Genomic DNA, 23,176 nt, shown 5'->3' with positions numbered 1-23,176 from the left:
TTAGTCTCATAGCTTTGTTGATACAAAAGGTATGAGAGTTGCTCACATCTCCTCGGGCTGTTTCCCAGATGCTTGATGATTCATGAGGAGCCAACCTCCTGGGAGCAACTCTGTGTTGACTGTGTTCTATCTGTGAAATCCTAATGAAAATCACCTTAGAAAATTCTGTGGTGTTTGATTACAGGGCTGGCTACACCACTTCAGGTTGTAATTTAGTGCATGGTGAGGAGGGTGAGAGGGAATCAGGCTGTTTCAGAGCTCCTGAAGAGTCTGCTCCAGCATCGCATGAGGGCTCTGAATAGCTTTAGATTTCATCCCATGTGGGCTATAGAAACAGTATTTATGGCCATTCTTATCAAACATACTTTATTCCATTAGGGAGAGGGGTTTTCCTCAGAGTGGAATATTTGAATATCCCTTATTTTACTACAGTGAGAATTTTCTCCCCATGCTTCTCTGCAGCCTTTCCTCTACAATGACTTTATAATTGCCGTATTTACCATGGTGGAAATAACAAGTCACTGTGCTTTGATTTATAAACTTCATAACATGTGCCGCTCTATTGCTTCATGTACCTGTACAACTTGGATACTGCAGAGCTGTGCCAGCCGTGACATTTCAGCACTGGTCTTGGTCAGGTGTGACTGCCTTGCAGGCAGGGCACTGCAGTCTTCACGATTCAGAGTTTAAATTAAATGAAAAGCTGTGACAGACCCTCTTCTTGACGTACAAGAGAGAAAATAGTGCTCATTCTCAGTTGGTGTGCTGTGTGCACAGATGTTTTGTTTGGGGGTATGTGTATGAGCACATTTCAGAGATACTGTCCCCAGAACTCTTAATTTCAGCAGCCGACAACACGAGAGTAAAGCCTGTGCTAGAACTGCCCAGGAAAAGGGAGCCTTTCCCTCAGAATCATGAACCAGATTGAACGAAGCAGTGAAGTGCATGGTGACAGAGGGAAAATGACAGTAGTTTGGTGTTCAAGAAAGAAGAGTAATGGACTGTCAGGCACAGGATGAGTTTTGCCATGTTTTACTGCTGTAACTTTTGTTCCAACTTAGGGAATGGTTGTTTTTAACTTTAACTAGATTTGTTATCATCAAATCTGGTTTATTTTTATCCCTTTTCTTGGACGTTTTGGATAAAGTCCCGTGAAATAGTGTCCTCTTAGCGTACTGGGTGTTTTCAGAGTTCAGAGGTCCTCAGGATTTCAGTAAGAGCTCAGTAGTGTTGGCTGGACATTTTGTTTCATTCCAGATCAGGGGAAAAAAACCCCACAGATGTCTTTTTTGTCCTTTTTTAGAGTAAAAGCAAATACAAAACAGACTTCAGCATAGATGTCCCTGATGAAAATTGCAACAAAACTAATAGGTGGGTGGTCTTTATTTTTACCAAATTGGCACTTGTCCAAAGCAAATTGTTTGGTTAAAGCAGAGCGAAACAAAACTGACTAGTTCTGCACTTTTTGAGCTAGGTCTGTGTTTGCTTAGAAAGGGTGGCTTAGAGTGTGAAAGCATCTTAGAAAGATGTCACAGTTAGGTCTATGGAGATAGTTTTGTAAGAAACATAGACTTTTTTCTTCTGAGTTTTAGGTTGTTTGGAAGCTAGAATTACTGTGCTGTCAGAAGAGTACAATGAATGGTTAGACAACCGTGCTTTGTTTACAGCTGCATGCAGGGAGGTATTTACAGCCAGGAACCAGTGAAAAGCAACCTAAAAAATAGATGTACTAATCAAGAAGTTTGTACTGTTTGTCTGGATTCTTCTTTTCAATGAGCATTTATAAAACAAGTATATTTATTTCATATAAAGAACTTAGAAAAATTCAGTCACAGATTAGATTTTATTTTAAAAGTGAAGACTTAGATTAGTGTGTGTGACAGATGGCTGCGGCTCGTTGCTTTGGTTTTGTATTTCCAGCATTTGCAGAGTGGCCTGGTGGAGGTACTTTCCCCCATTTGTTCTTCCTCAGTAGCCAGATTCAGGAGAAGGAACCAGTTTTCTATTTCTGTTGCTTGCAGTGGAACTGGAGGTTGATGTGGCATTCAGCAGTGTGGAATGATGTTCAGTTTAGGATAAAGACACCAGAGTGTGTGTGTTTACATGAAAACACGTGTCCAAATTCATGTAGATCCCCATACATCATGTGAGGATGGACCACAGGTAGCTGACCTACAGGTGGAGGCTCAGAGATGCATGTCTTGACTGGAACTGAAACGTGCTGTCATCTGAATGTTGCCTTGGAGCCTTCTGATCCTCAAAATTTCCCCATACTAAAGTTGTCAATGCACAGAAGAATGGTTGTTTGCAGTTTTTTGATGCAAAATGACCCAAATTCCAGTATCAGAAACAGCTGGGCAGTGCAAGTGCACCGTGCAACTGAGAAGACATTTTGGCATTTAGAGATCTGGATCTTGACACAGTTGCTGTAATCCTTGGAGCCATGGATTTACAGCAGCGGAGGATTTACCTTGGTAAAAGTAAACTTTAGGAACAATTGAATATCTGTTCACCAAAAATTGTGGAATTTTAATTAAGTGAAGGCTTGACTATTTGTCTTGAAGTTACTGAGTAAGATGGTTGATGGGATAGGATCTGGCCTCATTTACATTGGTATAAGCATGGAGTAGCTGTTTGAGTAAACAGACCATAGGCAGAAAATTGTTCAAGCCATATAAATAAAAACATGATTTTAAAATCATACATGTTTCTGGGAGGAAATACTTAAGCACAGTAAAGAAATATAAATTCACCCATACTCACTTTCCTGCAGTCCTTCATTGCTGCTTTTGTTCAGAGGGCATTGCTCCCCAGAGCACAAAATTTGGGAAGCAGGACTATTTACATTTTTCATTTCAGTCTTTCTTCCTTCATTGTTCTCAAGATTTTATTAAAGTTTAATTCTGTTTTAAAACCAAAGCGGTGAGAATGAACTTACATAATCAATATAAATGTAAAAAACTAATTGTACATTTCTTGTAAAATAAAGAGTCTATATACTTGAGTTCTGTTGTTCTTACTGTTTAATAGGGGATTGAATAAAGAGAAAATACAGTGTACTTCCCATTTAATAACTGCTCCTATACCCAACATTTTATAGACTTGAAATGCTAATAATAATTGTGCTGTGTTATAAACTGTTGTGTTTTTTGCCTTCCTGTAACTGGAGCAACATACTAATTTCTACAAGTTGTGACTACTAACAGAGAGCAATCACCTCACAGACTTGTACCGAAAGGAGGAGACCATCAGCGTGGCAGGGAACGGCTGCATCCACAGTCCTCGCTTCCCCAGCAGCTACCCCAGGAACCTCCTGCTCACGTGGCGCCTCCACTCCCCAGAGAGCACCAGGATCCAGCTGGCTTTTGATAATCAGTTTGGGCTGGAGGAACCCGAAAATGAGATCTGCAGGTGAGTGCCAAGTGAAAGTTTGCAAAGCACTTCCTAAGGGCCACCTTTGAGCTCACTGGCATGAGGCTGCAAAGCAAAATCAGGGCATCTCTGGATGGGTCTGGGATGTCCTTGCAAGGAGGACAGACCTTTAAGGGGCCCTCCCAGCTGAAATTGGACTTTGAGTTCATAAATAAACTGAGCTGTCCTAGACCCAAAGCAGTTTTGTCAGGTTTTAGTCCTTCTATAACATTTTAAGCACAAGGTACTTGTATGCTCAAATCCAGCTATCTAACAACATAGGTGCTACTTTAATAGGATTTTGTCCTCTATCACCTCTGCCACATTTCAGCCAGGCAAGAAACATCTTTTTCAGTAGGTGAAGGGCTCTAGAAGGTTTGAGTGAGTAGGTAAGCATTTGTATTGGGATGTGAGGGACAGATAAAAATGTATTGAAAAATAGAATTATGTTCAAATTACTTGCTTATCTTTATTTTTACTCTTCACTGGTACAATTCCTTTTAAAAATTTCAAATGTAGGTCCACAAATATCAGTGTACTGATGCATGCTGATGTGTCTGTAAATCTGTTAAAGCCTGCTCTACCATATCCCGGTGGCTTTGGTTCCCCTTTTAAGCAGAAGTGACCTTAAGCTCAGCTAATCTGGTTGATTAACCTAGGTGGATAAACTGTTTTGCATTAGTAAAGTACAGAGGGGAATCTTTCCAGCATTCACTAAAACAGTATAAATCCATGTGTTTATATTTCTTTTATCCAGCTTTCTTTTCTGTGGGAGAAAACAGGCTCAGGATTCCCATGCCCTCCAAAAGGCAGATTGCTGTGATGCTGCTTACTTGAAATGCTCAAGTCTCAGCCTCCAACTCTGCATGATCGTGTTGTTACTTACACCTTATCTATGCACAGAACTTGGTTGTTAGTGTTTCTGCACACCCAGCCTCTTCTTATCTTATCTTTGTCAATTAATTTGTGTTTGTAGGGCTTTGCATCTCTGCAGGCATTTTACAGGATGGATTTTTTTCCTTATTTTTCTTTGTTAAATTTTCTGCATTACTGGTAGAGGGAACCGTTCCCGCAGGTTTGTTTTCCATGTAGCAATAAAAGAATGCAGCCTAAAATTGGCTCTCCTTCCCTGCTCCTTGGCAGGTCGGCTCTGGTGATGTTGGTCCAAGATCAGCAGCAGAGTCAGTAACAACAGTAACCTCCCAGTACCCCAAACACTTTCCCAGATTCAGAGCCTAATGCACACAGAAGCAGCCTGTTAATATTTACATAGTGGATAAACTGTGGCTGACCTTAAAGCATTGCAACTTTGAAACAGAGGGCTAATTTACTGCGGAAAAAAAGATGAAGTATTGTCTGTCAAAAGCCATCAAATGTAGTGGCACAGTGAGGGAAAGTCAAGCTGTTACTGGCATTATGTGCTTGGAGAGCATCTTGGAAGACAGTCTGCTTGCTTTTTCCAGAGCAGCTAATTTAGAATGCAGAGAAAAGCAAAGACCTTCCATCATCCATAGTGCTGGAGAAATATCACATCCTTTTCTGCAGTAAAACTTACCCTAGAGTTTCTGGAAGACCTTTGTTTGGGTAGTATTACTTCCAGAGTGAGGAATTTTTTGGTCAGACAGACTGTGATGGCTTTAAGTCTTTTAAATACTGTATGCACTTGGATGTTTTGCTAATGCTCAATATATTTTTCAAAACTCGATCCCTTCTGCAGCTTCAGTCCTGACAATCCCTGCAGTGCTGCTTTAGAGAGGCAGCCAGGGCTGTTTTAATTGAAATGAATGCCGAGAGCTAAGCCTGTGATTGAAGGCATACTGGACAAGTAATTCAGGACCTCTGCACCTTACCTTGCTTTTGTGTTTGCTTTTGACCTTAAGCTTTTTTCTCCACAAACTTCCTAGTGTTTTCTTTCAATTTTTTATTAATACTAATTATTGTAATTTGCATACTATTAAGACTGACCTGATTGAAATTCATTCAGGCTGAGTAATGAAAAGGTATATTTTAGCAGAGCTATATTTCTTCAGAGCTTCTGAAGAAGGAGAGGAAATATTCAAGGTCTTACAGAATGTTCAAGAAGTGCTGTTAGCATTTCCACAGGCACTTGATAAGAAATGATTCTGAAAAGCAATTAAATTACCCAGCCTCTGAGGCTCCTTGGATGCACAGAAGCAACTGAGAATACGCCTACTTCCATGATCGTTGCAGCAAAGCCTCTGCTGTGGAAAGCAGATATAATCCTTGAAAGTCCGTGGATTTTCTCTGTTTTTTCTGCTTAATCTGGCTTCTGGCCTCCAAAAATGGGGAGGCCAGGCAGGACAGCTTTCACCAAAGCTTACAAGGTTATCTGCTGCTGAGCACCACAACCCCTTGTGTTGGAATAGGCATTCACAATTCCATGCTTACCAGGGGGCCAGGGTGGATCCTTGGGAGCTCTGCTGGGTACCACATCCATCACCAGCAGGGAGTGGGAGATTGAGACAAGTTTATTTCTACCTGGAACTAAATTTTGGTGTGCTTCAAAAAAAGAATATTTCAGCAGAGTTTCGGCAGATTTAAGTGGTCATAGTGGATCTCTTATTTTCTGTTCTGTGCAATTTGGCGTTGGTGAATATAAAAGCAGCAGAGCTGATATTCTCAAACCACATAGTACTTGTGGTTTTTATCTCTTGGGCTCTCAGCAGAAAAATAAAAGCAGGTCTGTTATTTACAGAGCTATTCAGCTGCCACAACTGGGCAGGGAGGAGGGTGCTTGGCTCACAGACTTGGGGGTGGGAAGCAGTGCATTGCTAGCAAGAATCACTCAACAGTCCTGAACTCCTTCTTTGGAGGGAGCAGATGCTTTGATAATAGAAAACATTCCTGGTAAAGACCTCCAGGGTTTTAAAGCTTAGCTGTACTGTGAGGATGGCACTCAAGCTGCCCCTCTTGTCATCACCTCTGCCTCTGTGGCAGCAATGTGTGGGGCCTAATTCTGCCTCCAAAGATATTGACAGATATTTTGTCATAGATTTAGTAAAAGCAGAACTTCATTCTCTGCCCCCTTTATTCTCCAGCTCAGTAACTATACTCATTTATGTATTTATTTATTTATATTCATTTATACTCAAGCAGGCAAATGCACAGACTGGAGCAGTGAGTGCTGCCACTGTGTCCCTTCATCCCTGGGGTTTGGTGCCTTCTGCTCCTGGCAGTGCCCTCTTTGGGCTCAGGAACCACTGCTGTGGCAGGGGTGCCTGGCCAAGATGTGACTTTTCAGAGAACAAGATGTGCTGTTGCACTTTCCCTGGTGACAGCATGCAGATGTCCCCCCACTGCAGCACACAGAGCGGCAGCATGCTTTCCTGCTTGAAAGCTAGACATAAATCTTTCCAAACCAGATTCAGGAGCAATGTGCCACCTACAAGGGAGGTCCTAAAAAGCACCTTTCGGTATCATGCACTGCCCTGTGTCCTTCCAGCACCTCCCTTTGCTCCTGGCACAGTGGCTGCCCCTCTCTAGCCCCCTGACCAACAGAGCAGACTCCTGTGGCTACTGCTGCTGCTGCAGGGAGTTGGGTAACCACCACAAAGTGCACAAGTGCTTGCAGCTGCTCAGGTTGGGCAGCTTGCCTTAAATAATATTTTATCAGGTCGCTAAATTATTTACCCACCACATGAAACGCAGTGTGTATGCTTACTGTATACTAAGCACATGCAAGTGCCTCTTATTGCTGTTTTAACATGGTAGCAAATACTGTCATGTTCCAGGAGCACAGAAATCAGTCATTTGAGCACTCAGGCAGTAGCTTGCAGCTTAGTGTATTTAGTGGCACACAGACTTGTCCACCATTTGTAATATTTAGTCAGATGTTTTGGAGTGGAGAACAGGGGACAGATGTCTTTGTGTCTCCAGCTGTGCTCCTGTCAATTTGCAAGCACCTTCTGTAACCAGATTCAGCAGAAACTAATTCTGCATACTCTTTTTCAGGTATGACTTTGTGGAAGTGGAAGATGTGTCAGAGACCAGCACAGTTATTCGAGGGCGGTGGTGTGGACACAAGGAAGTGCCTCCAAGAATAACATCAAGGACAAATCTCATAAAGATAACCTTCAAATCTGATGACTACTTTGTGGCTAAACCTGGATTCAAGATATGTTACTCTCTAGTGGTAAGTCTCCTAGGGGTAATAGGGGTAAGAGACAGCTTGCAGTGTAAAAGACCATCAGTTCTTGAAGACTAGATAGTGTAGCTAAATGTGGGATCAAAACACTAAATGACTGAAAGTAATTTTATTCCAGCAACTGCATTAATGCAGATCAAAGTATTTTTGAGATTGTGTCATTAAATATAAAATAAAGTCAAGTTCAGTTCAAGATTTACTCTAATTACATGTTTCAGAAGCACTAACACTTTCTACACTAAATCTGCACTGCCACTGCCTTGAGAGATGCTGCAGAAATAGCAAAGAAATGGCTGCTCTGTGAACCCCTTTTTCATGTTCATTCGAGGTCAAATAAAAATACCTTGAGGGGTTATGGCTGTGATTCTCAGATAAAGAGTAGTTTATCATGTATTCAATGAAAGTCTGCATGCAAGACAGTGTGCTAAGGCTCAGACTGTATTTTTAATCAGATATCAATGTACCTCTGTGTATGCAGAACTATGAGTAGTGTATCATGTACTGTTTCAATGAGATTAAAATCTCTTTTTTTTTGTTTGTTTTTATTTTGGTTTTGTTTTAGGGAGCAGGAATGATCAGTACACTTAAGTAGATTTTGATACAAATATGTATTCCTTTGTATTACCCTGATTAATAATATAATGCTTTTGGTGCAGTGTAGCTCGAAAGAGGCAGATTTTGCAAACACTCAGGAAATGGTAAGCAATAATTTATTATACTATCATCATTATATTTTCCTATCCATCACACTTCTTATTCCCTTTTTATTCAATCCACTGTCCTTTAACAAGAATAAGAAAGCCTGGAATAGCAATAACGTTGTAACAGGAAAGATTCATTGTTTGAGTCATTTCACTTCCACCTCTTGGCTTTGCATGCATGTATGCCTGTGTATGCTAAAAAGAGTCCATAAACAGCACATTGTCAAGACAGAGCAAAGCTATAAAGATTTTGCTCCCTTGCATTTAAATTGTTAGGCTTCTAGTGGAGTAAGGCATTAAATTGTAAGTACATCCTGAGCTCTAATTTGAAGATAATCTACTAAAACTCAAATTCAGGCAGAACAGTCTATGAAAGACCACTGGGCATAAAAATGAGAGTGAAGCAGCAGCCTTTCTTTATACTGTTTGTATTTCAGCACAGCCACAGAAACTGTGCTGCATTTAGCAAGTTTTATTCCAGAGAATATACAGATAGTCTGATAGTATTAGGCTTTCCAAAAGTGAATGTTATGACTCATAAGACACAGGACTCTCTGCACTAGAAAACTCAGAAAAGGCTACTGTATTTATCTAATTTCAAAACTAGGGAGTAAACTGAGAATTTGCAATCTAGCAAATCTATTTACAAGAATAATCTCTAAGTGCACCCTCTGAATGAAACACTGCCTTATTTCAGAAAAGAGCCCTGGTGATTGGTGGTATTTGTGAGATGGGGGCTGATTTTCAGTTAGCTGCTCTTCAGATTCCAAGCCATGCAACCTAAAAGTGCAGGATTAATTCTGAGCAGAGTCAGCCCTTATTCCATAGTATTCCATAGTCCCCACAGTGCCTGGAGTGCAGTTCAGAGATATCCTGAGCACTGCTGACCCCTGAAGGTTGGACTCGCTGTGTGTTTCTAGTTGGTAAACCAGGGAGCATTAATGAAGCATGCAAAAGCATATGGTATTTTCTATGAGATTAAATTAAGGAGCTTTACATTGCCTTTTTTCCTTCCCTTCGTAACCTTCTCCAACAAAGGGCTACTTCTGGGGCCTTTCTTGGAACATGGTGCACAAGATATGCACAAATCTCTTAATTCCCTTGCTTTTTCTTGTATTTGGAGTTTGGTTGTGTGTGGCAGTTGTTTATTTGTATACCAGACTCTGATAATTTTCCAGAGAAAATAAGTGATTTGGAATTTATTGATCAGCTCCATCTTCTGTGCATCATGCCAGAATGACTGGGTAAATTTCTCACAGTTACTCATGCAGCCAAGCAGCCTTGCAGCCCGACTCTTTGGCCTCTCATTAATAAATCTTCAAGGAAGTCAGTGAAGTTCACTACATTTGATGCAGATCAAGCTTTTACTTAGGTCAGCACTCTACATGAGGCACAAATAAGGCACCAGAGAGCTTAGCAGAAACATCCTTCACCATCTTTGTATACTTGTGTTTTTCTGTTAACTGCATATTTCAGTACTATTTAGAGAAACTAAAGGGGATTATTTTTCTGGAGAAGACATAAATTAGACTTGCATCACTTTTATCCATTTGCCTTTGTGAAGGCAATAGGAAGTAAACACCCCATGTAGGATGAAAGGGCTCACTGGGATTAGAACTCGGACTGATTCTGGAAAATTAGACCAGAAAGATACAAGGATGATCTTTAACAGTATAAGGTTGAAAAGTATATGGATACATGTAATTATTTAACTGTCCCAATATAAGAGAGCGACAGGGGAGAAAAATAAAGTCTGACCATCAAATTAGAGCATTTAGGAACTTTTGCTTGTCAAGGCTGTCTCCCCTGTCTCCCTCCACCTTCTTCCTCCTCTTCCCTCATCTTCTGTGTTTTGGCACCTCTGCCTCTGCTCTCCCCTCTGTGGATCTGAGGGACTCGGAGGGCTGGAAGGGGAGCAGTGAGGGGGGTCTTGAAGGCACAGGACACGTTCAGTATGCTGTTGCCTGTCCCAGATCTACTCTTCCCTCACCAAGTTATAGCATTCCCTTGAGTGGGAGCTCCTGGGTGGACCTGACTCCAGGAGTCAGGAGTTGTGTGTGTCCCACTTCCCCACTGCTGAAGTCAAATTGCCTAAGAGTCAAAAGTGTCCTAACCTCTCTGGAAAAAGTCCCTCCTCCTGTGTGCTGTTTGCAGGAGGAGGTAGGTGTGCAAAGCTGTTCTCTACACTCGACGCTTCACGTTCAAAGCCCCAGGTTTGTTGGCTTGGTCTGGGTATCCACATGGAGAATTGTTTCCCTTGAACCTCTTTAAAAATCGCCCTTTTCTTTAAGGCTCACAGATCTAGAGCAGAAATGGTCTGGAGCAAGACCTAGACAGCTGTTAGGCATGAGCCTCATGTGATTGCAGATTTTTTTTTAAACTCCTCCCTACCGTTATCACCTAGAGCCTTAATATTTTTTAATCCTTTTCTTGAATTGCCTTAGAAATATTAAATTGTGTTATAGAAGGAACTGAGGTATTCTAGGGTGGTGGGTTTTTTGTTTGTTTGTGGGGTTTGGGTTTTTTTTGTTGTCACACATAATCATTCACAACAAACAGCGTAGAAATCTATGAAACAGAGGAGGATAAATTTATATTATCCCCTTTTTCCTTCTGAAGTTCTTTCAATGTCATAATTCTGGAAAGGGGTGTTAGCAAGATTCAATCCCATGTTTTACAACTTCATTTGCATGGGCATTTTGTGTAATAGTCTAGGAACTCATTCAGGAACATGTTTCAACAATAAAGGTGAATGGAATTAAAATTCCCAACTGTGCATCTAATTTCATTTTAATGAGACAGCTAGAAAATGTTGGATTCCATTTGCTAATTAGAAACATTATTTTAAGTTTATTGTAAAAGGCACATATTTGTTATACATTTATGCAATAAATTCCTATTGCTGTACTAATTGCTTGATTAATCCTAAATGAAATCCATACTTTGGAATTTTGACTAAAATCATTATTGGAAACAAAGACTACCAGAAAACCTAGGAACATATGTATATGTACAAACATGCATGTCTGTAAAGGTGTAAGGATACATGTACGTCTTTTTTACATACATACACATGTGGTATTAAACAGGAGCACATAAGAGCATTTGTCCCAAGATAAGCTTATGCATCAAAATATTAAGCGTAAGTAGTTTTGGCTTGTTTAAAAATCAAGTTTTTTGGATAAGGGAGCCATAAAAAATTAATGGAATGGAGGAGGGAGGAACTTTGAGTTTGGATCCATATGTGAAATTTTACAGGGAATAGCTTTCTGCTAAACTCTCTGTATATAGGTCACCACACCTATGATTGAAAAGAGAGCATAGTCACAAACAGGGCTAAGACACCACAATAAAATTTACTTTCTCATGCAAAGAATATTGACCAGTCAAAGTTTGCTCAAATTCTAGGCTTAAACTGTTTAGTGCTTGCCTGTTAAGCTCCGAAGAAAACAAACAAAATTGGAAGAGCAATCAGAAAATGAAAATGCGAAAAATAAGAAGCTGATCCTGAACTTGTATTCATTGCTATCACTCTGAATTAAGTGACTGGTTCCCTGTGTTTTACTACACTTGTCTGCACAAGTAGTGCAGCAGCAGGCTTAAGGGTTTTTTTAAATAAGTCAATAAATAAATGCCCTTAAGAGTTAACACGATCATAAAAAGACTCACCAGTGGGAATACAGATCCATAAAGATCATAAGGAATGATTAATTCTAAACTGAAGCCAGCCTGGATGGTGCAGGAGTCTGCTGCTGTACATCTGGTTTAGCTTGTCAGTTGTTTCACTGAATGGACAGATAATTCATTTCTGTATCCGGGACAAAATACTCTGCCTCAAACTCCATGTAATATATCTCATGTGACAACAGGAGTGATAATGGTGCATCTGTACTTTCCCTGCTATTAGATAATCCACAGAAAGAATCCCAGTAAATTGCTGGGAGTACAAAAGAAAGGGCATGAAGTGGCCTGGCATGTCTTGGTTAATAAAGTGATTGAACATGAAATAGATTGATGAAGAAAGAATGAACACAATGAAGAAAGAAGAACTTAATTGTGACCTTTTGTCAATTCTTCTGCTACTTTCTCTGATTTCAGTTTTGGTTGCCTGACTTTTTATAAATACAACCCATGTGCAAAACAGTTAACAATCTATATGATGAAACTTCCATTTTCTTAAGTTTTGACAGAAAACTATTTTCTGTGTTTTGCTCAAGGCATACTATCCTCATAAAATTATCTCCCAGAGGCTCATCTTTCAGGAGAGAAGTAATTAAGTCCTAGGTTCTAATTAGATAAGGCTTGCTCAAAATCTTTAACGTTACTTCTCCAACTTCACATAAGCAGGAAATTTAAGAGATTATCTATGCAAAATTAATTTTTTTTTTTATTTTGGCAGATGTTAAATTTTTTAAACACCAACATAAGATGACAGCATGTCAAAAAGAGATATTACTTCTTGGTGTATCTTGAGACATGGAGCATCTCAGAGTAATTTTATATGGGGAGGAGGAATGCTTTCCATTTAATAAGGGCTCCTGAGTGTCCAGCAATCCTCAACCTGCTGCTTAATTCACAGGACCTAACCTGTCCTTCAGCAGAGTTTGATGAAGAAAGGAAGGTGGCATGGTAGAAAAGCAATGCAGTGTGTTAGGCTGGCAAATTCTAGTTCTCCCAGTGCTCAGAGCAGAACAAAAGATAGTGAAGGATACAAAAAAAACAAAAGTGGGAGTCAGCTTGGCAATAAGGAAAGGGTATTCTTGGATTCAGAAGGCATGTCTGGATGGTCAGTTTCACAGGCAGCATTGGCTGCTCCAGGGACAGCCAAAGTTTCTAATTAAAATATTCATGCTGACATTTGCACCAAACCCAAGAGCTTTTTCTGCTTTCAGCATCCTGTCACACCTTCCAAAACCCTAAACCTTTACTGACTGACTCCCAAGTCTTGTCCGCCCAGTCTGTTTTCCTCCAGGCTGGGAAAACCTGCAGGTTTTCAAGTGTGAGATGCACCAGCTGAATGCAGCACATGAGTCACAGGCAGCCTGGGCGCTGCAGCCAGAGCAGCCAAGCCTGACATGACCCAGCCCTTCACAGTCAATTGTCCCAGACTGCATTGTCCCCCAGTGTCCCCTAGGCTGTGGTCCCAATGGAGTCCTTCTCCTGGCAGGTCTTCTGAAGGTCTGATGCCCCTTCCATGTTTACTCTTGTCTCAGACACTAAGATTGGTCTCAATCCTTCTGCTACGTGACTCTCTAAATTTTAAACTTCATTGGGAGTCTCCCTGTTTTGTGTCTTAATTTTAAGGCATTCAAAATTCAGAGGTTTCAGGGAGAAGAGGAATCACCTGCCAGCTTGGCATTAGAGGATGCTGCAAGTACTAGAGGGAAGGACTGATACAGGATTGTTCAGGAATGGCAATGAAACAGTGGCAGCAGCAAAGACAAAGGAGGACAGTAAAATACAGTCCAGGTTCAGAAATAAAGGTTTTTGTGGGTAAGGCAAACACACATAGTAGAAGAGTCGAGTCCACAGAGAGAGAGAAGGCCGCAGAAACACCAAAATGCCATGGTGGGAGAGGTAGGTGAAGCCCCAGACAAGCAAATATTCTTGAAAACAAAAGGAAAATTTGAAAAACGGAAGGACAGAGAGGCTGTGGCTAACAGTATCAAACTGGTCCATGCACACCATGAAAGAAGGAGCCTTCCCTCCTTATTAGGAAGGTATTCACCTGTCACCTTTTCTTTGCAGTCACATGAATACAGTTTCACTTGGACTCAAGAGCGTGAATGGCAATAGGGAAACATTTTTAACAAGGCAATGAAGAGAAGGAAGGATTTGGGTAACCCAGAAGAGTCCTGGTGGCATATTTCAGAAGGAAAAGAGGAAAATGGATGGGTGATATTAAAGAGGAAGTGGACTTGAAATAAGGAAGACTTTGTCCAGGAAAGGAGGGAGGGCAGGTATGGATCAAGTGGAAAGCAAGACAAAAATAAGATCATTTTGCTAGATCAGCCTCTTTTGGCAAAACCTCTGGCTATGAACTTGAGGACTGGGTTTGAATATATTTCAAAAGTGAAAAGAGTTGATTGGGAGTGTGAATGAGGAATTGAGTTATGGCCAGGGAAATACAGACCTTCTTGCAAGGAAGATAGCAGAAGCAGTGGGACCATATAAACACACAGAAGCTCCTGGAAGCTGTCAGACTTCAACTGATAAAACAATTGTTTTAATCAGAAAGGAAAATAGACCTTAATGCCTGTGTTTTCTCAGCTGGAAGCATGTGTGCCTGGCAGTTTTGTTGTTTGAACAGCATGAGGGAGAACTGGCCATTTGCTCTCCTCTGTCCTTGATTTGCTGACAGCTCGGTTAAAGTGTGGCTTCTTCGCAGGATGTTGTCATTGATCTGTCTTAACATAGCAGTAGTCCTGCTAATGTCCAATTCCTGCTGAAAATGCTACATCTTAACTCCAGTCATGTGCTATTCACTGGATGAGAATTTACCAAACTCATGGTGGTGGCCAAGAACGAGGAAATGAAGCACTTGTCACCTTCAAAGGACTGTACAAACACAAATGTTTTATTTTCAAATCCAGTATCCTGTCCTGTCTCAAATAATTGATTCTAGCAAAACTTAGAGGCATTTAGGTTCATTTAGGACGGCTTTAGATTTTGCAGAATTGCATTTCCTGCAGTCAGAACTTACCTGTTTAAAGAATTCCTGAGGAAATTAGTGACCGAGAGGAAATTTCCACTTATTTCCAGGTAAGTTAGAGGAACAAAAGACACCAACAGGGGAAGATCATCATATGCAGTACAAGAGGGTTACTTACCCTTAGACAAAAACTATCAGAGACTCACAAGCCTCATTCAGTATGACGATGATTTCTTGCAAAATGCAGCAGAAGTAAATTGGAAAGTGCAAATTGCAAGAAGCACACATTCATATTAGCAATGAGATCATAGCATGTAAGAGTAGCAGATTAGAGTCACAGGAATGTTGCAGTTGTTGGAAGGTGTGTGTACTGGTAGAACAGTGACTTCAGTATTTTAATTGAATGAAGGGAGCTATGGTATCATAGCAGCTGGCCATGATCTTGCCACGGTATTTGACTAAGTGAGGGCATGTATGAAGATTCACAGTAAATCATCTGCCCTGTTTGCTTTTATGCGGTTGTGGTGTAATCCCAGAAGGAAATTAAGCACCACACAGCCGCTCACTCATGCCCCTCCTCTCTCCAGCGTGGTGGAATGGGGAGGAGGATTGAAGTAAAACTTGTATGTTGACATAGGAACAGTTTAATAATTGAAAATAAAGTAAATACAGTAATAGTGATGATAATAAACAGTAAACAAAAAGTGATGTTCTGTGCTGTGGAATATCCCTTTGGTCAGTTTGGGTCAGCTGTCCCAGCTCCTTCCCAGCATAAAACTAGGAGAGAAAAAAAGAGTTTTTGGCTTAGGATAAACATGGCTTAGCAAAAACCTAAATCTGTGTGTTTCCAACACCATTCTCTTTCCAAATCCGCACTGTAACAGCTACTGAGAAGAAATTAACTCCAGTCTAGCTGAAACCAGCCTAGCTGCATAAAAAAATTCAGTATGAAAGTTAATCTTTTCCCTGTTCTTCAAATGTCAGTTATAGTCAAGAAATCTCTGTTAAACAAAAATACGGAGTACAAGAAAATCAGACTTCCAGTGAGCCAGAGTTCGTGATACAGATTGCAGCAAAATTGTTCTATTGGACAAGTAAGAAATTAAACCCATTCCCAAACTTGGGAAACTCTTATGTAGTTGTTTTAATTAGGGAAACAAATCAATGATTCCTAGTAGTCTAGGAACTTTTAGAATTAATTTTGATTAGAAAATGGATAGAAGATATTTAAGGTGTTGTTTATTAAAACTACTCTGGGTAAATCAGTTCGTTTTAAAAACGATTTAATACTTAAGGTTTTTTTTAGAGCTTGCCAGTATTAAAATCCATAATTCTACTTACCAGGTGTGTTGGACAGCTTTCTCATGGAGTAAAGCAGCATTTTTAATTAACATTACATATGTGTAGGTAGCAGAAAGTGAGGCTGGATACAACACCAAAAATCATAGTGCATGAAATGGAGGGGTACATTTTATGTGCCATAATGAGCATAACCTGGGAGGAGGCAGAGACCACCCTGTTCACTGTCTTTGCTTCCCATGTCTGTGCAAATAAGCGGAAAATATAAATATCCTGGAGCTGGTGTTTGACACTGTAGAAGAGACAAACCAGTCACAGCTTTAATTCAGTTTCTGTTAGAAGACATAGAAAGGCCTCATAGCTAAATTGTCTTCTTGGAATTGACCATTAAGAAGACACCAGAAGAGGAGATGGCCAATGCAGTAGCAAACTGAGCCAACATAAACACCCAGTCAGTGCTGCTGGTAGACTTGTGATCCTCTTTTGTGTCTGCACTAAAGAGGAGGGTAAATGCAACCATTCTCCCCTGTTAACTAATCCCAAACAGCACATCAGTATGCATGAGCATGAAGTGAGTTTGTACTGTCAGACTTTTTTTAACAGCACTCATTATTAACCTGTCGATCACATGAGCTATTTGTTTGAAAAGCAGGACAGTTTTAGACCATTGACTTGAGGATGTAATGCTGTCTCTGTAAATCCATCTTCTGTCCTTTGCTTCCACTTCAACAGCAATTGAAGAATTTTGGCATGTGACATGTTCGTAACACGAAGAACTTGGTTTGGTAAACCTGGAGGGTGTTTCCTAAAAGTTTAGTTAAAATGAAAGATTTCTTGGGAGAAGAGAGAGGCTATGCTTGATTCTATAAAAAGTTTAATTCTATTGCAATGCTGCAACGAGGTGTTAATTAACTTCTTCTGGTTCTTCAGTGTGGCAACACTAGTCTGACTTACTATCATGGCCACAAGGGAAGAGGAAATAGCCAGTTATTCCCAGGCCCTATTCCTGTTGAGCAGCCTCTGCTCTAGATTTTCTACAGAAGATGAAGGTGCGCAGCTTAATTTAAGTGTACCAACTGTGTTGGAGAAGAGCAGGAAGTCAGTCTGCTCCCTCTGGAAGTCTGTCAGAAGCAAATACCAAAAGTGGTATGGTGCATTGAAACATGCTAGACCTCCAGCTGCACTGAGGAACTTGTGAAAATCCATCACAGCAGGTGTTGGTTGCAAGTTGTCTTTTAAGTCAAAACAAGGATTGCGTGTCTTCACAGCCTTGTGTAGGGAGAGGCTCGAAGGCACAACTTCATGTTCTGTGCTCCTCCAATACTATTTATTTGACTGTGTGTCAGCACCTTGCAAAGCCTGGCAGCACAATCCTGCTCTTGTACTGTTCTAGCTGAGTTTGGGTTGCAGAGTCTCTTTCAGCCTTAGCACTGTTCAATGTGTTTTTGCCATTCTTGGCAAGCCAGGGAACACAATGCATTGTGTATAATGGGTGTTTAATTGCTTACATAATAAATCTTTGCCTTGTTTGTTGCAGCAGCTGTAACTGCTGTAGACTACTTACATCTCTGGATCAGATGATACTGATTGTTTTAAGATTACTGAATCTAAATTTAGGCTTTTTTTTTCCCCAGTAATGTCTAATGCAGACAAACCTAGAATTCTGATGTGAAGTGATTCAGTCAACTTTCCTTCAGGACAAGAATTTTCTGTATTGTAAATTCATTACTTGATCATCTAGTATAATTTTTAAATATAACAAGCACATACAGAATATTTAACGATGGACTAATACATCACTGTTGAAAGACATTTTTTCTTCCATAATAGGTTTTAATTTCCTTTTGTTTTTAATGCCATACCATTGCCTGCAATTATACCTCTTACTAATTTATGATAAAGAAGTCTGTTCATTTTGTTGTGGGTGTATATCTCCCTTAGATATTTGCAGTGTGCTTTCATGCTTCTTTGCTTTTTGCTTAGTCAAGCAATGATGTCCATATTTAGCTTTTAATCTTATCCCAAAAATCAAGCTATTTAATCCCCTCAGAGTTTTTGATGTTCATGTCAGAACTACCCCAGGTTCTCCTAACTTTTTACAATGTCTCTCTGGGTCTGGGGGTTCAGGCATCACCAGGGCTGTGTTATGGGTGGTGTTATTGTCAAAAATCATTTTGGCATCAGTGTCACCTGTCAGGTTATGCTTCTTAGGCAGGTCTGCATGGCAATTACCAGCCTGTCTACCCTAACACTGGGAATGTGTCCTTTAATGGGCTTTCTTTTGTCAACTCAGTCCATCTTTGGGCTCCCAGGTTTCCTAGGCTCCTCCTTCCATTCAGCATGTAATCCAGAAACACACTAGGTTGCATCTTTCCACAGCAGACCTTCCTTGTGTTGGGTTGTAATACCCATGCAGTGATTTTTGCATGTCCTCAGTGAAGATGGTTGTGCATGCAGTTGCAATTTCCATGGGTTTGGATGCAGCATCATGACCTGAGGGAGAGTGCTGGCCTCCAGGCCAGGCTCCACCAGTGCCCTAACACCTGCTCACGGCCTGAGACCTTCTCACCTCAAATATAGGTACATCAATTGTAAAATCCCACAAAATTAACTTCTAAAAGACACAAGAGAATCAGGTGGTGTTCCAGCTTCCAGTCTGGGACACTGCCAGCAGGGTGGGCTGCATGGTCAGACCAAGACTGATGAGCAAAGGGGTTTGTCTGCTGTGCTGTTTCATTTGGATGCTCTCTTTCCCTGTGCCTGCCAGATTTACCTGGGTCCTCTCTAGTGTTAGAAATTACATGCCTAGAGAATAGAGAACAGCAATCCCAGGTTCCAAACCAGGAAAGGGAAAGGACAAAAATCAGCTTCACACCACACTGAGCCGCTGGTCTGGTGGGTGTGAGAAAGCTTGTTGCTGTTCTCATCCCTGCCTTCCTTCTTAGGTTGCAATGATGACTGGAGCACTAGGGATCTCCACACTTCCTTTTTAACAAAGCTTAGTTTGGGTCTGACTCTGTAGCCCCCGGCACAGGTCATCAGATTGTCCTTCCTCCCTGCTGGGGAAGCTGGTTTGCTCTCAGGCTGCTGCTCTTGTTTGCTCAGCACAGTGGTTCTGGCTTCAATAGCCTTCGCAGCCTTCACCACATTTCCAAAGACAGTCATGGTGCTGTGCAAATTGTGTTTTGTATGCATGCATCTTTATTAAATTTACAGCCTTTGGTTTTGCCCTGAGCTCTCAATAAAGTCCATGCATGTCTTCATAATAAAATAGGTGACACACATGGCGGAGTGGTTTTGGTTTGCTCTTATACATGTATATTTACATGCACATCTTTTATTACTTGCAGGGTTCCTGTCATTTTTTTAGACTTGATAGGATAAATCTTAGTTGAAAATTTTTGGCTAAATGGCACTGTTACATAAAATAACTCAGCATGTTGCTGAGCTTTGTGCTACTGAACTGAACACCTCCTCCAGCCCAGGGCTTGGGTTCTTCATCATTCTTTGCCTGCAGCCTCATCTCTGTTTCAACCCACAGATTTCTCTCCATGTTGAACTGATTTTGAACATAAATGGCATGCCAAAAAAAAAAAAAAAATCATATTTCCTATCTCTTGTAATACCAAGAAAAATTCAGTTCTGTTTTCCTCAATTGTCAGTTTGATAACTAGTCAGAGCTTAATTAGAGAAAGTCTGAGCCTGTAACAACACAGGGTCAGATTTTGCAACTCATCTGTAGCACTGAAAGCTGAAAATAGCTTTTAGGTACATGGAATTAGTATATCTTCTTGTTAGATCATTTTCAGCAGAATCAAATAACAGCCAATTTTTCTGTGACCGGTAATAACAGGGGTTTTTTTTAATTTTAATAGTTTTTGTTCAGAAATATAGCTTAATTGTACAAAATGGTGTTTTGTGGCAGATAAAACTTATTTTCCAGGTCCCTTTCCCAACCTGAAGAAGCCTGTTTTTTTTTAAATAATACTTCTGATCTTGGCAGCTATAAAAATGCTTCCTTTCAATCAATATTTTTGTCCTGATCTTGTCCTTAGGTCATGTTTTGTGAAAAACAGTAATAAACTTTTCCTTAGACTATAGGAATCGGGCACTATATTGTCTAATTTTGTGCTCCTGATTCTTGGCACTGTTGTTGTCCAGCCATGGGGCTTAAAGGCACACTCTTGCAGGATCAGACCCTCTAATAAGGAATCTATGTATCCAGAATTGTCAGCAGAGACTTTTCAATGGGATGTATGTAAATCAAGGCATAGGCACAAGATTGTTTACACCCATCACATTTTTAGCATGGCTAGTTTGGAGCTAGCACAGGCCCTGGGCTCTTTCTAATGTGCAATTTCTTGTGGCTACTCTGTTCTACAGGGTCATAGTTGTGTCTGAATGAGTCACACTGTATCTGATCAGTCTCTGCCTCATTTTACCACTTAATATAGATGTAGCCCAGAAGTTATTACATGGAAGTCATCTTTTCTTTCATTTTCTTGTAACTCCTGACAACATTGTGAGTGACACTGTTAACAGCATTTGTGAGACCTGGAATTCAGTGTTTGCAGAATTACGGGTAGGTTTGAAAAATAATTTTATCTTTGAGGAAAGAAAAATGATACTTAGAAAAAAACCTGAAACCTGAGAAAACAGCTTAGAAAGTATGAGGCTAATTTTTCCACTGTTGTAGGACAGGGTGAAAAAAAACTTCTTGGGATTGCAAAAATTTATCTCACACCAAGGTCTGGCCAATTTTTTTTATTTTGTTTCAATAAACTTGAAACAAAAAAAAAATCCTGAAAGAACCTGGGCATCATGTGGACAAGTAGTCTGACTGCTCTGTGTGGTTTGTGTTGCATGCTGAAGAGGCCACTAGTGATAGAAATAGGCTGCTGAAAACTTTGCTTTCTCTACAGAAAATTGGGAATGCTCTGTTGGTGTGGGAACCTAAACCAAGCACAAAGCAATTGCTGTTTTTTTACAGATGAGGTGGAACTTCTGTGCCTGATTGGAAATGAGATCTTATTTCCAAATGTGCACTGTACTTACATGTGTGTATTCATCTCTGAGCCGCCTCTCCTCTAAGCAGGCATGGTGCAGACAGGGAAGGTCTTGTGTGCTTATCTTCTGCTGATGGTTAGGAAAGAACCTGAGTGCATCAGTCATGTTCTTATTCAGGCCTGCCACCTCTTTTTGCATATGCATGACTTGACACAGAAAAATTGGCATTATTTAGCTCTGAAGAGAGAGCAAAAAAACCAACTCAGAGAAGATAATGTAAGGCAGCAGAAATGGGACACTCTGCTCCCTATACATATAATTTATCTCTGTCAGAAGTATGTGAAAATAAACACTGTTTTCTCACCTTAGCAGCAACTTTGTGTGCTGACAGTGCTAGCTCAGTGCTGGTTCAGGTACATTTTCCAGATGCGTTAAGGAATAGATTAAAAGCAGAGACAAAGTTTGTAATAGCAGCTGCTGAAATTAAGAGTATTGCATGAGTGTGAGCTTACTGCTGCTGCAGTCCAGGTCTAGTCCTCCTGGACAAAGATGGACAAGGTAGCCAGGAGGGCTGTGCTAAAAACCAGCAGTACAAACTAAACAGTCTGCGGGTCTGGTACTTTAAAAATACTGTCTGATGTTCAGGAAATGCTCAAGAGTTTTTATACCATAGAGCAAGGTCTTTCTGACGGAGTGTGTGAGAGCCCTCCCCAATGCTTTCTCCACATAAGCCTGCATTGCTGATGGAGGTGGGCAGCTGAAATGCCTGGCCTGTGCATACCAGCACTGCAGGGCCAGGATGGCAGGGGTTTGGCATCTCCACAGATGGGGTATGGAGCTACTTCTGCAATTTATATCAATACTGATATCACATCCATGCAGTATGAACCTTACTGTGCCTGTTGTCTTGAGAATACCCATCTTCAGTTTCCAGAAGAGCTGCTTGCACCCACGAACATCGCTTTTTTCTGAGCATAACCCTGTTCTGCACCCATAGGAAGGTGCAGAACATCCTCACACATCCCTGCCAGTGAGGAGAAGCCCTACCTGTGCCCATGTTCCCTGGGAGATGGTGGTTTATGGTGATGTGGTATCCCCTTGGTGATGATTTGTGGTAGTGGGTGTCCCCTTGGTATGGGGAGAGCATCTCTGTGCCTGGGGAAGATCTCTGTACAGGCGTAAGTCACCCTCCATGCCGTGCCACTGTGTTACATTTCAGATTATTGTCATGTTTTTTTATCTTAATTCTATTCAGTCTCTTGGCACCAGTTCCTTTCAGAGTCCGTGTGTGCCATCAAATAGGGTTTATGGCTTGTACCTTTTTCTCCACTTACATTCTTTAAAGTGAAACCTTGTTTTTCTTACCTGCCACTGCTTCTGACCTCTGGTAATCCTACCATTTTTCTTTGTATTGAATGATGTTTACAGCTTCTTTTTACTTTTTTTGTCAGTTCAATTTTCTGTGACATTTTCCATGTCATTAGTATAAAACTGAATTAAACTGTTTGTCTTGATTTTCATCACTTGAGAATATTAAGCCTATTATAATTTTACAGCCACCCTTAGTCTATTTGGTTATGCTTATGTTTAGTCAGAATTCAAATAAAATGTGTCACACACTAATTGTGGCCCAGTACACACCCTCCTGGTCCTGAGATTATAGTCTCAGTTTGGTGTTTAGAAGGATTTTCAAGGCCATTTTTTTTGGTAAGCTAATCCCGAAATGTTAACATGATTTTGTTAGATTGTTTGCAAAAGGTGGCAAATGTAAGGTGCTCTTTACCTGGTCTTTACTCATGTATCGCTCACAATTGATATTTGCAAAATTATACATAAGATAAATGAGAAGCTTAACTGCTCCTAAAGTACTTGTATTTAGCTTTAACAGCAGTGGTGTTTCTGAGGAATAGATCTGGATCTGGAAGTTCAGTTGGAATAGTT

General features: G+C 40.6%; 1 protein-coding gene across 4 annotated transcripts in view; it reads left to right on the top strand.

Moving 5' to 3' along the window:
- Positions 1–23,176, top strand: part of PDGFD (platelet derived growth factor D) — a 137,997-nt gene that overhangs the window by 75,934 nt on the left and 38,887 nt on the right. The window contains exons 2-4 of one of the 4 annotated variants that reach the window (XM_063148924.1): positions 3,225–3,411; positions 7,384–7,564; positions 8,233–8,274. In XM_063148924.1, the coding sequence (XP_063004994.1) occupies positions 3,225–3,411; positions 7,384–7,564; positions 8,233–8,274 (410 nt within the window). Of the gene's footprint in view, positions 1–3,206; positions 3,412–7,383; positions 7,565–8,232; positions 8,275–23,176 lie in introns of all 4 variants that reach the window. The other 3 variants (XM_063148922.1, XM_063148926.1, XM_063148925.1) reach the window with 3 other exon arrangements.

Source organism: Melospiza melodia, chromosome 2, assembly GCF_035770615.1.
Source record: "Melospiza melodia melodia isolate bMelMel2 chromosome 2, bMelMel2.pri, whole genome shotgun sequence".
Taxonomy (NCBI): Eukaryota; Metazoa; Chordata; class Aves; order Passeriformes; family Passerellidae; genus Melospiza; species Melospiza melodia.
This window is presented reverse-complemented; position numbering and strand designations above follow the sequence as displayed.